We start from the raw sequence: 15,711 nt of genomic DNA, 5'->3' as shown, positions 1-15,711 counted from the left end.
GTCAGGAGGAATGGACTAAAATTCACCCTACTTATTGTGGGAAGCTTGTGGAAGTCTACCCAAAACGTTTGACCCAAGTTAAACAATTTAAAGGCAATGCTACCAAATACTAATTGAGTGTATGTAAACTTATGACCCGCTGGGAATGTGATGAAAGAAATAAAAGCTGAAGTAAATAATTCTCTCTCTTATTCTGACATTTCACATTCTTAAAATAAAGTGGTGATCCTAACTGACCTAAAACAGGGAATTTTTACTAGGATTAAATGTCAGGAATTGTGAAAAACTGAGTTTAAATGTATTTGGCAAAGCTGTATGTAAACTTCCGACTTCAACTGTATGTAATACTGATGCATTCACTTTATTTTTGTCATTCATGACCAACACACAATATTACATTTCTACATGATCACTGTCTATACATGATCACTGTCTATACATGATCACTGTCTATACATGATCACTGTCTATACATGATCACTGTCTATACATGACCACTGTCTATACATGACCACTGTCTATACATGATCACTGTCTATACATGATCACTGTCTATACATGATCACTGTCTATACATGACCACTGTCTATACATGATCACTGTCTATACATGATCACTGTCTATACATGACCACTGTCTATACATGATCACTGTCTATACATGACCACTGTCTATACATGACCACTGTCTATACATGACCACTGTCTATACATGACCACTGTCTATACATGACCACTGTCTATACATGACCACTGTCTATACATGCGTGTACATTATCACTGTCTGCATGTGCATTATCACTATACTCTGGATACTGTGTGATCATGATTTTTTTTTTTTTGCCATCACATTTATTTTACTGTCTGTGTTTGTGTGTCTGTCTCATCTGTATCCCCATCTCCATGACCCCAGAGTCCCAGGAGGTCAGTGTAGACAGTGACCTGGCGGCCCCTGGAGGTCAAGGGTCATCCATCCCAGAGATCAGTGTGACGATGCCCAATGGAGACTCTCTGCGACCCCGTGACCCCCGACCATTAACCCAGCCCGAGCCGGAGCCGCTGGGGTCAGCCTCAGAGGTCAGCCCCACCCACGACCTCAGTCTTAGAGGTCAAGAGGTCAGGAGGCAGAAGTCTGTGAGGCGATTGGTGGACGAGGGTTCTGGGCCTGCCTCCGCAGGGAGAGCCCAGTACTAAGACCCTCCCCATCCCCAGGGTAACCGAGGTAACAGTGTGTGGAGGCGTGGTCTTATCTAAGCATGACGGCTGATTGGTTTGCTGACTAACTTTTGCCGTGCGGCGTTGCCTCTCCTGATATCTACAGTACCAGTCAAAAGTTTGTATTTTTACTATTTTCTACATTGTAGAATAAAAGTGAAGACATCAAAACTATGAAAAAACACATATGGAATCTTGTAGTAACCAAAAAAGTGTTAAACAAATCCAAATATATTTGAGATTCTTCAAAGTAGCCACCCGTTGCTACTTGATGACAGCTTTGCACACTCTTGGCATTCTCTCAACCAGCTTAATGAGGAAGTCACCTGGAATGCATTTCAATTAATAGGTGTGCCTTGTTAAAAGTTATTTTGTGGAATTTCTTTCCTTAATGCGTTTGAGCCAATCAGTTGTGTTGTGACATGGTAGGGGTGGTATACAGAAGGTAGCCCTATTTGGTAAAAGACCAAGTCCATATTATGGCAAGAACAGCTCAAATAAGCAAAGAGAAACGACAGTCTATTACTTTAAGACATGAAGGTCAGTCAATCTGTAAAACTATGAAAGTTTCTTCAAGTGCAGTCCCAAAAACCAAGTGCTATGATGAAACTGGCTCTCATGAGGACCGCCACAGGAAAGGAAGACCCAGAGTAGCCTCTGCTGCTGAGGATAAGTTCATTAGAGTTACCAGCCTCAGAAATTGCAGCCCAAAAAAGTGCTTCAGAGTTCAAGTAACAGACACATCTCAACATCAACTGTTCAGAGGAGACTGCGTGAATCAGGCCTTCATGGTCGAATTGCTGCAAAGAAAACACTACTAAAGGACACCAATAAGAAGAGACTTGCTTGGGCCAAGAAACACGGGCAATGGACATTAGACCGGTAGAAATGTGTCCTTTGGTCTGATGAGTTCAAATTTTAAATATTTGGTTCCAACCGCCGTGACTTTGAGACACAGAGTAGGTGAACTGATGATCTCCACATGTGTGGTTCCCACCGTGAAGCGTGGAGGAGGAGGTGTGATGGTGTGGGGGTGCTTTACTGGTGACACTGCCTGTGATTTATTTAGAATTCAAGGCACACTTAACCAGCATGGCTACCACAGCATTCTGCAGTGATACGCCATCCCATCTGGTTTGCGCCTAGTAGGACTATCATTTGTTTTTCAACAGGACAATGACCCAACACACCTCCCAGGCTGTGTAAGGGCTATTTGACCAAGGAGAGTCACCCAAACTCAACCCAATTAAGATGGTTTGGGATGAGTTGGACCACAGAATGAAGGAAAACCAGCCAACAAGTACCCAGCATATGTGGGAGCTCCTTTTAAAGACTGTTGGAAAAGCATTCCTCATGAAGCTAGTTGAGAGAATGCTAAGAGTATGCAAAGCTGTCATCAAGGCAAAGTTAATTTTTTGGTTAATACATGATTCAAAATGTGTTATTTCATAGTTTTGATGTCTTCAGTATTATTCTACAATGTAGACAATAGTAAAAATAAAGAGACCCTAGGTGTTTCTGTATGTCCTCTGGGCTCTTTCTTCCTCCTCACTCTCTCCATCCATTCTCCCTCTGTTCTCCATTCACTGGTGAAGGAAGTTTGGTATTTTGGTCTCTAAAACGCCTTGCTCCAACACATCACTGAGTTGCCGGGGGTGACAGACTGCTCTCTTCTGATTGGTTAGCTGTAGCAGCTGAGGAGGATAGGCAGCTCTGGATTGGCCATTAGGTCACTGTGCTCATCAAATCAGAAAGGGGTTCTATCTAGTCTGCCCATACTGGGAGTCTCTTGCCCAGATGTTATAAAGTTTTTATTTAGTATTAATTTCAGTTTTTATATCAGTTCAGTTGTAATGAAGGACCTGCCTATCTCTCCGTCTGCTAATATAAGATAGTAGATAGTAATCAGTGTTTGCGTGTGTGTGTGGTGGGTATGCGTTTTGCTTTCTACTACTCCTGTTGCCCAGACCTCTGCCTGTTGCTGGCCTCTGATAACTGGTGATACCTGATAAGTTAACTGATCACAGTACCACTAACTGCTATCACACAGTAGTACAGCTGAATGGCAACCAGTGCTTGAAGTGGAATGTAAAAAGGTGCTCTCTCCTTCTCTTCCTCCTTCTCTCGCTAGACGCAGTGGATTTGGGTTCCCCGGACGAGTTGATGGATATCTCGGAAGTGGACGAAGGGGTGTGGGCTAAAAGAGGGTCCGGCCCGGACTACCTGACTCCGCCCACTATCACTATCAGCAACAGTATCACCCCTGGGGTGGGAGGGACCAAGACAGGAAGCAGGAAGTGGCATTTAGGCGGACGGTCGCATAAGGAGAAGGAGACTTGTACTCCAGGGGGGCAGTCCTTGATCGAGAACCTGGATCTGTCAATCAAACGTCTGACGCTGACGTCCAGCCAATCGGTGCCCAAGGGGCCGAGCCATAGCGCTCTAAGCAGCCTATCGCGCACAGCCAGCGCCGTGTTCTCCCGCTCCTTCGAAGGAAACAACACTGGAGGTAACCGTGGTAACCCAGAGGCTGGCCGCTATTCATGCAGTGGCAGTCTACAGGAGGAGGAGCTAGGCTATATAAGCCCCTCCCACACCCAGCGCTCGCCAAGCATCAGGGTGCACTTTAGGAGTGACCTGTGAACCCTGATATTTAACCCTTGACTTCTCACCACCCATCTAAACCCTCTAACCCCATGCCCCTGTACCTTTTGATCTGGACTCCCAGCCTGCCAGTGGGACTGGAACCCAAACTCATTAACACATGCCCTCCCTTCTTTCCTCTCCACACCATTCTTCATCTCCCCCACCTCTTCTTCTCCAGTAGGACAGCTTCTCACCTCCAAAGGCCGGCTCCTCTCCTCCCCCTCCTCTCTCCCCAAAGCAAGAGCCTGGTGTGAGAGAGCCGGGAGCCTGGGTCCAGCCCTCATCCCTGGAGTTATTGAACCACCCCCCCCTGGTGGTAACTAGACAGAACTGCAGACTGGACAGAGTGACTCATTACAGCTGTTTTTGTAAAAGGTTTGGAAATTGAGTATTTTAAGAGACTCCTGTTTGTCCTGCTTGGCTTTCCATTCATCCCTCCTGACCATGCCCCTGGTGTGTGTGTGTGTGTGTGTGTGTGTGTGTGAGAGAGAATGAATGGGAGAGTTTAGAGCCCCCAACCCCTTCCAATCCGCACCCCAATGGTAATCCTGTACTCCTACCCATCATGCACTAGGGTTTGAACAACCCCAACACAATGCCAAGTTCACACTCCTGTTGCCATAGCATCCCACGAAACGATTAAACGACAGATTGCTAAATTGTAGAAACCTCTCAAAAAATGATGAATGTCGTAAATGTCTGAAAAGTATTGATTGATGTTATCCTATTAGAAGCAATATTTTCTCACTGATCTCATCAATAAACAAGCTTATTGGGGGTTGTATGTTTCAGATCAATAAGTTGATTGGGGTGAGTTTGTTTTAATGTTTGTTTTGATGATGTATGAACTGTTTTTGTAAACTGTGGTATGTTCCAATGACGAAGAGAGAGACTAGGGTTTTTTAAAGATACACTGCAATATGACACCATCATACACAGTGGGGTGACTTCCTGCTAACAGTATTGATATAAGTGTAACAGTGAATCCCAAACCCTCACCCCTGCCAACTCGCTTGGAGGACACTCCGTTTGGCACATGTTGCTTTCGAAGAGTGGCGAGGGTGACTTCCAGAGAGTGGCGAGGGATCACTAAACCCATCAACTTCGGGACACGCTCGTGACTTGAATGATGTAATTCATGTTCCATGTTTAAATAATTAAATGAGCATGACATTTTAAATGAACAAATCCCCCTGTTGTTTTACAAGATATATAAACCTCAGTAACAGTTAAATGTTTAATTTGTGAGGTTTTTCCTCTGTTACATGTGTCAATCAGACAAACAAACAACTGCAAAGGGACTTATAATTGGGCACGCCTCTCCAGTCTTTTGTATCAAGTTGCGGTGTGTGTCGGGATAGCACTTCGCTCTGCAGCCTTGCTGGCTTGGCCAACGCGCCTATCTGAGGGTCTAATTAGCCCCTAACCCCTCGATTTAATTTCCACTCCCTCAGCTTTGGGACACTTGTGCATACAGTATGGCGGAGGCATGTGTGAACACTCAAATGAAGGGAGTGATTCAGCCTATGTAGTAGCAGGAAGTCACCCCACCGTGTATGCTGATGTCATATTGCAGAGTCTACCTTTTAACTGTGGTGTTCTATGTACAGCAGACAAAGTCCGGTTATAAATGTGGCATTTTCCTACGAGACCAGATAGTTGTTTTTTTAGCAGTGTTGAATTCCTTCAGTGTTAAAGCACAAGAAAACCCAACCCTGCACGACCACAATCCCAAACATTCTCCTGGGCGTAGGAAGAGGGGCTATAGGGGCGTATGAGGAGGGGCTATAGGGGCGTAGGAGGAGGGGCTATAGGGGCGTAGGAGGAGGGGCTATAGGGGCGTAGGAGGAGGGGCTATAGGGGCGTAGGAGGAGGGGCTATAGGGGCGTAGGAGGAGCGGCTATAGGGGCGTAGGAGGAGGGACTATAGGGGCGTAGGAGATGGGGCTATAGGGGCTAGGGAGGAGCGACTATAGGGGCTAGGGAGGAGCGACTATAGGGGTGTAGGAGGAGGGGCTATAGGGGTGTAGGAGTAGGGGCTTAGGAGGAGCGGCTATAGGGGCTAGGGAGGAGCGGCTATAGGGGCTTGGGAGGAGCGGCTATAGGGGCGTAGGAGGAGCGGCTATAGGGGCGTAGGAGGAGCGGCTATAGGGGCTTGGGAGGAGCGGCTATAGGGGCTTGGGAGGAGCGGCTATAGGGGCGTAGGAGTGGCTATAGGGGCGTAGGAGGAGTGGCTATAGGGGCGTAGGAGGAGTGGCTATAGGGGCGTAGGAGGAGTGGCTATAGGGGCGTAGGAGGAGTGGCTATAGGGGCTTGGGAGGAGCGGCTATAGGGGCTAGGGAGGAGCGGCTATAGGGGCTTGGGAGGAGCGGCTATAGGGGCTTGGGAGGAGCGGCTATAGGGGCGTGGGAGGAGCGGCTATAGCGGCGTGGGAGGAGTGGCTATAGCGGCGTGGGAGGAGTGGCTATAGGGGCTTGGGAGGAGCGGCTATAGGGGCTTGGGAGGAGTGGCTATAGGGGCTTGGGAATTTGGAGTAGGCCTATTCAAGCTAGGGTTGATCTTTATTGATTGATTGGTCTTTAATTAATCTGTTCTCTGGTCTATCATAACCTGCTTTATTTACATTTAAGTCATTTAGCAGACGCTCTTATCCAGAGCGACTTACAAATTGGTGCATTCACCTTATAATGTAATACACACAAATATCACCCTTGAGGAGAGGTGTACTGCTGACTAGCAGAACAATAAAGTCAAAGTCACACTCTTCTCCATTTTGGTTGCAATAAAGTTCACCGCGGTAAAGATGGAGAGAAGTGTTGGGAGCATAGAAATAGAATGAATTGAACGGACTTGGAAGCTCTAACCCTGGCAATTTGGTTGGTAAACTCATGGGTACACTTGCAATGGCTGCCTGGTATTGTGATGCAATCATTTTCAAAGTAATGTAGAATGTTCATTTAAATTGTTAACTGATGTGGCTCATGCAATGGAATGTATTTTTTTGTAATGTCAGTTGAGTTTTAACAAATCACAGCACATATTGATGTTTACACTTCCTGCTTTTACTTCATGCTTTGTGCCTATGGGTACACTTGCAATGTCCGCCAGTCCATCCATTATGCCATCATTGACTTGAATTGTGACATCCGTTCTATTCATTTTATTTCTATGATTAGGAGTCCATAGATCAGACAGAACAGTGTTGTTTCCTACTGGAGATCTGAATGCAGAATAAAGTCTACCCCTCTGGAACCTTTTGTGTTCTAGAACCAGAATTCTATCATAACCAGAGTTCTGTCCGTCAGTGTTCTAGATCTGTTTTATATTCATATGGTGGAACGATAACAATCATGTTTCTGTATTGTGTTGTTTTACGCTATGTCATGAATCTGTACATATTGATGGACTTCAATTGTTTGGGATTTTCTGTCTGAAGATAATTTACTGGTAGAGATACTCTCTCTGAGAATAAAGTATTTCTATATTTCACAATATTTCTGTTGCTGTTCTTCATCACACACATGCAAGCACAAACACACACTCATCCTCACTCAGGAGATGACATGATGGGCCTAGTTCTCAAACCCAAACATCTGAGTGAAAGTATGCATCCAGTTTGTGTATGTATGTTATCAACATGCATATTTCAGTATGTAATATGTTAATTTTAGGCGTTGTAATGTTCAGAAGAACATTAGTATGAGGAGTTTGCTTGGAGCTAATCTCACATGGAAAGATTCACGTGTAAACGGCGAAGTGACAATTTTCGCGAGAATTGTACTTCTGGGTAACGAGATTAGTTTGGAGCAGAAACATTTGCGCCCACAAAGTGGCGCTCGTCACAATTGTGATTGTACCAACTGTCGCAAAAAGCAAAACCTTCTGTCTTGCTTTACGGCCAAGCTTCCTCCGTCGACTTCCTCTTTTTCACGTCCTTCAGGGAATCAGTGAACCTGCTTACATACCTGTGTACCTTTGCCGGTGTTTACCTGCATAGTACCATGGCGAAGCTCAGCAAGGAGACCAAACAACGCTTGCAGACGGTATTCCAGACCGGACAGTTCGTTATCCGCTGGGGTTTCATCCCCACGGTGCTCTATCTGGGTTAGTACGGGGCTAGCTGATTAGCTTAGCATGCTACCAGTTCGGTTTCCGGGGGCATGGAGTAGGCTTAGAAACAATGTGCACCCTGGACCGAGTTTGCGAAACGTTGAGCTGTGGCTCACAGTGGTCAGTTATCATAGTCAGGGTTGTGAATGGGGGGGAAATGAAACCAGAGAGAGACAGACCCTGAATTAACCCAGGTATGCCCCAGCTGTCAAAGGAAACTAGTTAGCAAAAATTAGGCAAAACGCACATTGGGACTCATCGTGTTAAGCCTTAGTTTGTTTAAGTGGGTGTAGTGTGTGTGCGCAGGGTTAGCTGCGGTAAGATTGCTGTGGCAGAAGCGTTCCGGGTCAAATGTTATGCTGTACACTACTGTTTTTGTGTGTGCGTGTTTGAACCGTATTACAGGAGAAATCAGAATCATGATGCCCCCACGGGAGAATCCAACCTTTTTTTATTTAGCTAGTTTCAGTTGACAGCAGGGGCGTACCTGATTTCATTTCCCCATTCACACCCCTAGCTATGATAACTGGCCACTGTGAGCCACAGCTCAGAGTTTCCCAAATTCGGTGCTGGGGACCCCATGGTTTGCAAATTTTGGGGTTTTGCCTTAGCACTACACCGTGATGAGTTGATCATTTGAATCAACTGTGTGGTACTAGGGCAAAAACAACTAAATGTGCACCCCTTGGAGTCCCCAGGACCGAGTTTGGGAAAAGTCATAACTAGCTGGTTTAGCTATTATTTCGACAGGAAATCCCGTTGTCAGGCTACGGCCATAAATCTAAATGAATGTGGGTGGCGTGGCTTAACTAACTGAAAGAGGAAAAACGTACAGCTGATCATGCAATTCCAATCGCATGCAGTGGTCGCATAACACAAACGAGCTTCCCCTAACTCGAATTTGTGAATATTAAACAGATGTCAAGGAGGAGGGAGCCTTACTCAGCCTACCACCTCCCTCCCTTTGTTGTGTTGTTGCTACTTTGAAGAATCTCATATACAATATATTTTGATTTAACACCTTTTTTTGTTGTTGGTTACTACATGATTCCATATGTGTTTTTTCATTGCTTTGATGTCTTCACTATTATTCTACAATGTAGAAAATAGTCAAAATTAAAGAACAACCCTGGAATGAGTAGGTGTGTACAAACCTTTGACTGGTGCTATATATGTCATTTTTATTGGTTGCAAGAATTTTGTATAATTGAAAAATTCAAAGTTTTGAATCCGGTGTCATTTTGTGTATCAGTTCATAAACCATGTGCCTGGAAATTGGTACATCAAATCTCTTCCCAACTATTTAGCAATCTATATGGCACAGCTGTCAATTTGATTGGTTTTGACATGAAACTGCACCACTCCTTTCCAAGTGTCCCCCTCTCCCCTCTACGTGCTAGCTGAGGGTTGTGTGTGGGTGCACAATGACTTGTATTTAGAGAATAGTGCAGAATGCACATTGCTATTGGGTATCATCAAGTTTGATTCCCACAGCGCATATCTCATGCTGTTTTGCTACCAGACCAGTAGTTATATTCAGGCCCAGCTTCTCTGGGAGCGAGATAGTTACACTGGGGAACCTCTGAGTGTCTGCCACAAGCTAGCATGGCTACACAGTACACACACACTATCTTTAGAGAACTCGATGGGGAAACCCGGAATGTTTGCAGTGTCAGGAATGTGAATGGTGATGCAATGTGGCATGAATGAATGGAGTGAATGAATATGGTTGTAGAAATAGACATGTAACTTATGATGACACACTGAGTTTCACAAGCTAGCTGTCCACTCTTAAAACACGGTTACTATTCTCTCATCCCTTCACGACAGTCAGTTACAGGTGTTAGAGACAAAAACATTTCCAGACGGTTCTAGATTTTGACTCGCCACCGTTCGTTCACACCCAGCTAGTGGCTGCTGTTAGCCGTTTGTCTTTGCAATGTGTCTTTTAGTTGTTAGGGTAGTCAGTTCCAACATTCAGTTTCCTTCCCTGACATCTCTATTGGACCACAGGGACAACTGCTGGCCAGGAGGAAAGGGGGGAGAGGGAAACGGGAGGGAAGCGAGAGGACGAGAGAGATTGGGGTGGAGAAAGAGAGCGGGGTTGAGAAAGGGTCAGGAAGTAGGGGAAATCCAGTCTGCCTGCCCGATGGTCTGGAATGTTATGATGCTTCAAGTGTTGGTTGCGCAACACTCATGTTCACCCCTTGTCAGGAACAGGCTACTGATGCTAGTAAACTACATGGCTAAGTGTGAGTCAGAGGATATGATGGAGACTGTTTTATTGGAGAACAGCTCAGATACTAACAGATGTTACGCAGGCTTTGAAAAAACGAAGCTCAGGAATGCAACAATGCAATCTGGTTGAAACTACAGTATCAGTCAAAAGTTTGGACACACCTACTCATTCAAGGGTTTTTCTTTGCTTCTCTTCATCTCTGCTCTTTGTTTTTGATTGACAGGTTTTGCTCGTGGCGGGGATCCTGGAATGCCTGAGCCAAACATCCTAAGGTATTCTGTGTGTCTGTGTGTCTTTGTCTGGGGTTTGGCCTCCTGATATAGGGAATAGTGTTCCATGGATATGGTCAAAGTAGGGGACTATATAGGGAATAGTGTTCCATGGATCTGGTCAAAGTAGGGCACTATATAGGGAATAGGGAGCCATACCATTGAGACGAAGATGACCTCTGACCTTGTTTTCTCTCTTCCAGTCTGCTGTGGGGCTGAGAACAACCCTGAACAGGCCAATCACCTCATCCAACCGTGGTCATGTGACTCCCAGCTGTCACCACAGAAACGGACGCCAGCTTACCCTCACCAGTTTCTATATGGCTAATATATTATAGGTTGGATGGAGCTTTCATTGTCACGTCACTCGGGTTGCGTCGGAGACATGAAGCTCTGAATGTTCCTATCATTCTGAAATGCCCAATGGCGTGATGGACATCTTATTCTGAAACAGGTCCTTTACTGCGCCGTGACCAACGTTTCTCTATTGTTCTGTTTCCTCTCTGTTCGGGAACATGTAAAACTTTTATCTTGTCATTTGGTCATGGATCTGTGTTTGTCTGTTTAACTTGAAATGATCCTAAATAAAATGTCTCCCTGTTGGTTGAAAGTGGACCTGAGTTTGTCTATGAATCACCTTTTGAGAGAAGATGACTGTTTGTGATTCACTGGTTGGTCAATTCACTTACCGATCAGTGGAAATAATGTTTTGTTGTGATGACAACGTGTAAATAACCATCTGATTGAAACTACAGTCCCAGTCAAGTTTGGACACACCTACTCATTCAAGGGTTTTTCTTTATTTTTTACTATTTTCTACATTGTAGAGTAATAGTGAAGACATCAACACTATCAAATAACACATATGGAAGCATGTAGTAACGAAAAAAAGTGTTAGAAAAAGAAAGTATATTTTAGTTTCTTCAAAGTAGTCACCCTTTGCCGTGAAAACAGCTTTGTACACTCTTAGCATTCGCTCAACCAGCTTCATGAGGAATGCTTTTCCAACAGTCTTGAAGGAGTTCCCACATATGCTGAGCACTTGTTGGCTGCTTTTCCTTCAGTCTGCGGTCCATTTAATCCCAAACCATCTCAATTGGGTTGAGGTCTGGTGATTGTGGAGGCCAGGTCAAATAGCCCTTACACAGCCTGGAGGTGTGTTTTGAGTTATTGTCCTGTTCAAAAACAAATTATAGTCCCACTAAGCGCAAACCAGCTAGGATGGCGTATCGCTGCAGAATGCTGTGGTAGCCATACTGGTTAAGTGTGCCTTGAATTCAAAATAGATCACAGACAGTGTCACCAGCAAGCACCATCACACTACCTCCATGCTTCACGGTGGGAACCACACAGTCCCGTGTAGCTCAGTTGGTAGAGCATGGCACTTGCAGCGCCACGGTTGTGGGTTCGTTTCCCATGGGGGACTAGTATAAAAAAAAAGAATGTATGCACTCACTACTACTGTAAGTCGCTCTGGATAAGAGCGTCTGCTAAATGATGTAAATGTAAATAATCCGTTCACCTACTCTGCGTCTCACAAAGACACGGTGGTTGGAACCAAACATCTCAAATTTGGACTCATCAGACCAAAGGACACATTTCTACCGGTCTAATGTCCATTGCTTGTGTTTCTTGGCCCAAGCAAGTCTCTTCTTTTTATTAGTGTCCTTTAGTAGTGGTTTCTTTGGAGCAATTCAATCATGAAGGCCTGAGTCACGCAGTCTCCTGAATAGTTGATGTTGAGATGTGTCTGTTACTTGAACTCTGAAGCATTTATTTGGGCTGCAGTCTGAGGTGCAGGTAACTCTAATGAACTTATCCTCTGCAGGAGAGGTAACTCTGGGTCATCTTTTCCTATGGCGGTCCTCATGAGAGCCAGTTTCATCATAGCACTTGGTTTTTGCGACTGCACTTGAAAAAAGTTCAAAGTTCTTGGAAGTTTTCCTGATTGACTGACCATGTCTTAAAGTATTGATGGACTGTCATTTCTCTTTGCTTATTTGAGCTGTTCTTGCCATAATATGGACTTGGTATTTTACCAAATAGGGCTATCTTCTGTATACCAACCCTACCATGTCACAACACAACTGATTGGCTGAAACACATTAAGAAGGAAAGAAATTCCACAAATGAACTTTTAACAAGGCACGCCTGTTAATTTAAATGCATTCCAGGTGACTACCTCATGAAGCTGGTTGAGAGAATGACAAGAGTGTGCAAAGCTGTCATCAAGTCTAAGGGTGGCTACTTTGAAGAATCTCAAATATGTATATGTTTATTAGTTTTTTGGTTACTACATGATTCCATATGTGTTATGTCTGGTGTTGATGTCTTCACTATTATTCTACAATGTAGAAAATAGTAAAATATAAAGAAAAACCCTGGATTGAGTAGGTGTGTCCAAACTCTGACTGGTACTGTATGTTCAGTAAACAAACAACACAGGAGCAACACATTTCTATATTACTTGAGACCATTTATTATTCATTGTTGTATCCACAACATCACAGTGTCTGTCCAACATGTAGTCACTGATGTACAGTTAAGGCACTTTGAGATACATTTAATTCTGTGCTTGAAATCCAACAACAACATGTCATCATTAGATAAATACATTCTGAGTCCATTTGTATGGAAATAAATAACCTTTGCTTTAAAAAAAATAGACATATTTTTATCTGAGGCGCAAAGCTTCTCGAGATCAAATGAATGAATCTGATTAAATAAAATAAATTAATTAAATGCATTTCATCTCAACGATAAATATTTTGATCATTTTCAAGTTAAGTCAAGTTTTACATTCAATAAATAAATAAAAAGAAACCGCTGCGTTAGAGAATAAGACACTGCAAGTTTCTGCTCCAGGCCTGATATAACAAATCTCTGCCCATAGCAGTGTTGTCATGGTTACTGGAAGTCTTTGCCACTTTTTCCCATGCGGCTGAGTGCTCTCTTGGTGTCAACCAGGAAGTTACGTAGCTCCCTAAGGATGGCGTGAACGCTTGTCTTCCTCTCCCACTCTGTCCCTGTAGGCACCTCACCCAGAACACACTTCCTCTCACTGGCAGACAGGTCCTCTACTACCTCAGCAGCCTTCATCTTGAGAGAGAGCGAGAGAGATACACTACGTTAGGTCAATCTGTGTGCCACAAGACTGCTAAACCTTAGGCATCTGAATTAATCAAATTCTGGGAAATCGGCTCATGGACCACAATGAAAGTTATTTTTTTCTTTTTTTAATGATATTTAAGTCGTATTCCAATATAATATAACACTTTTATATTACATATTACTATTACATACCTGGTCTTTGACCAGCCCTATCAGGACAGTGGTCTGTTGTGTGACAGAGGGGACTAGGGTTGATTGAGGGTATTCAGCCTTAATGTGCTGAAGAAGAAGCTGGTACACTTGCAGACCCCGACTGATCTCCTGCAGACATGCCTCCTATAGGAGAGGGGACAACAATCACCCTCAATCAATTAATCAATTAGTCACATTTTATTTAAACTCCCTAGGTCCTAGATTCTAGAAGGAAGACATTGAGGAACAAGGCTCAGGCTGTCAGCCAATAAAGATATCTGCACATGTTGCTACCTAGTCCATCTGCTTCTGCCATTTAAATGCGTCTTTTTCAGTTAGGGGATTTTTCATTTTGATCACAAAAGGAATATCTTTGCTTCATTATTTGGACTGAATTCCAGACACAGGTCAGGGACATTTATTCATTGATCTCCATCTTTACCTTGTTGGAGGTGGAGCAGAGACTCTTGGAGAGGTGTGGGGGGGTGGATGGGACCTGGTGCTGTGAGAACGATGGCATCTCTTCCACGGGCTTCTGAAACTCCTCCACAAACTACAGTGGTGGAAAAAGTACCCAATTGTCATACTTAAGTAACAGTAAAGATACCTTAATAGAAAATGACTCAAGTACAAGTGAAAGTCACCCAATAAAATACTACTTGAGTAAAAGTCCAATAGTATTTGGTTTTAAATATATTTAAGTATCAAAAGTAAAACTACAAGTATAAATCATTTAAAATTACTTATATTAAGCAAATCAGATGGCACAATTTTCTAGTTCTTTAAATTTTACGGATAGCTTGGGGCACACTCCAACATTCATAATTTACAAATGAGGCATTTGTGTTTAGATAAGAGGCAGTAGGGATGAACAGGGATGCTCTCTTAAGTGTGAATTGGACAATTTTCTTGTCCTTCTAAGCATTCAACATGTAACAAGTACTTTTGGGCGCCAGGGAAAATGTATGGAGTAAAAAGTATATGCTTTTCTTTAGGAATGTAGTGAAGCAAAAGTTGTCATAAAGAGTAAAATAAAGTACAGATACCCCAAAAAACTACTGAAGTAGTGCTTTCAAGTATTTTTACTTTACACCACTGACAAACTACAACACAAGGACGAATAAAATGTGTATTTTTCAGATTGGTTTAATTTATTATTTTCGATGTTAGTAGGCCTATTGTTGTTTTCAACTATAACGTTAACATTTTTAAACACATCTTAAACAACTCACCTGTTGGTTGCGCAAGGTGGTTACCTCGTGAACGAGCATCTTGATAATTTGCTCCCACTTCGGGGGCGCGCCCGTTTCACCGTCTGTCCCGAGCTCCTCTCCTGAGGTCCATCCGGAGGTCATGAGCTCAGAGAGCGCGCTGGGCACTGGACTCCCCTTAACTAACACCACGAGCACCGAGAGGAGAGAGAGATCTGAAAGGAAGAGGAGAGTAGAACGAGTGAGTGATAAAATGCAACCCAGCTTCTTTGACCACGGAGAACGGCAGATTAGAGTGACGTCAGACGTACAGCGTGTAGAAGAATTCATGTTCCAGCTAATTGTTTGTAGGCTCTGGGTCCAGTGATGCTCCTGACTGATGATGAAGTTGGTAGGCTACTTGTTTTGTCAGACTGATGCTGCATGCCCCAGCATTTATATTCTTACACATCACAGGGGTTTCCTCTTCTCCTCCCCCTATTCTTTTCTCTTCTTTAGCATCTTTCCATCATTATCAGTCAGACATATTGGATACTTCCTGAATGTCACCCTATTACAGAATAATATCTCTCCATTAGAGACTTCCTGTAGTCATATATTTGTGAATGTGTCCCAAAAGCTACCTATTCTCTACTTAGTGCACTATTTTTGAACAGAGCCAAGGAGCCCTGGTAAAAAGTAGTGTACTATGTAGACAAAATAATGACTACAGGAAGTCTC

The 15,711-nt window shown here is 43.8% G+C and overlaps 3 protein-coding genes across 4 annotated transcripts in view; 2 read left to right on the top strand and 1 right to left on the bottom strand.

Moving 5' to 3' along the window:
- Positions 1-7,353, top strand: part of LOC129830762 (hyccin-like) — a 30,028-nt gene extending 22,675 nt beyond the window's left edge. Inside the window, exons 12-13 of one of the 2 annotated variants that reach the window (XM_055893459.1) lie at positions 913-1,221; positions 3,346-3,435. In XM_055893459.1, coding sequence (XP_055749434.1) covers positions 913-1,193 — 281 coding nt within the window. In that variant the 3' untranslated portion in view covers positions 1,194-1,221; positions 3,346-3,435. Of the gene's footprint in view, positions 1-912; positions 1,222-3,345 lie in introns of both variants that reach the window. The other variant, XM_055893458.1, reaches the window with a different exon arrangement.
- Positions 7,354-7,750: 397 nt separating this feature from the next.
- LOC129830761 (mitochondrial import receptor subunit TOM7 homolog) lies at positions 7,751-11,090 on the top strand. Its single transcript, XM_055893457.1, has 3 exons — positions 7,751-7,963; positions 10,432-10,480; positions 10,681-11,090. The coding sequence occupies exons 1-3, from the start codon at positions 7,861-7,863 to the stop codon at positions 10,694-10,696; spliced, it is 168 nt and encodes a 55-aa protein (XP_055749432.1). The 5' UTR covers positions 7,751-7,860; the 3' UTR covers positions 10,697-11,090.
- A 2,294-nt stretch (positions 11,091-13,384) lies between these two features.
- On the bottom strand, positions 13,385-15,321 carry il6 (interleukin 6 (interferon, beta 2)). Its single transcript, XM_055893456.1, has 5 exons — positions 15,303-15,321; positions 15,013-15,206; positions 14,223-14,333; positions 13,781-13,924; positions 13,385-13,576 (listed from the first exon to the last, which is right to left on the bottom strand). The coding sequence occupies exons 1-5, from the start codon at positions 15,319-15,321 to the stop codon at positions 13,385-13,387; spliced, it is 660 nt and encodes a 219-aa protein (XP_055749431.1).
- Between the last annotated feature and the right edge of the window lie 390 nt (positions 15,322-15,711).

This window comes from Salvelinus fontinalis, chromosome 32 (genome assembly GCF_029448725.1).
Source record: "Salvelinus fontinalis isolate EN_2023a chromosome 32, ASM2944872v1, whole genome shotgun sequence".
In the NCBI taxonomy this organism is placed as follows: Eukaryota; Metazoa; Chordata; class Actinopteri; order Salmoniformes; family Salmonidae; genus Salvelinus; species Salvelinus fontinalis.
Note: the sequence above shows the minus strand (reverse complement) of the source record. Positions and strands in the feature narration are given on the sequence as shown.

Excerpts from the sequence above, each read along its gene's own strand:
- LOC129830761 (XM_055893457.1), top strand. The coding sequence starts at position 7,861 with ATGGCGAAGCTCAGCAAGGAGACCAAACAACGCTTGCAGACGGTATTC. Across the intron at positions 7,964-10,431 it reads CCCCACGGTGCTCTATCTGG|GTTTTGCTCGTGGCGGGGAT; the intron begins GTTAGTACGGGG and ends TTTGATTGACAG.
- il6 (XM_055893456.1), bottom strand. Across the intron at positions 14,334-15,012 it reads CCACCTTGCGCAACCAACAG|TTTGTGGAGGAGTTTCAGAA; the intron begins GTGAGTTGTTTA and ends CCACCACTGTAG. Across the intron at positions 13,577-13,780 it reads TAGGGCTGGTCAAAGACCAG|ATGAAGGCTGCTGAGGTAGT; the intron begins GTATGTAATAGT and ends CTCTCTCTCAAG.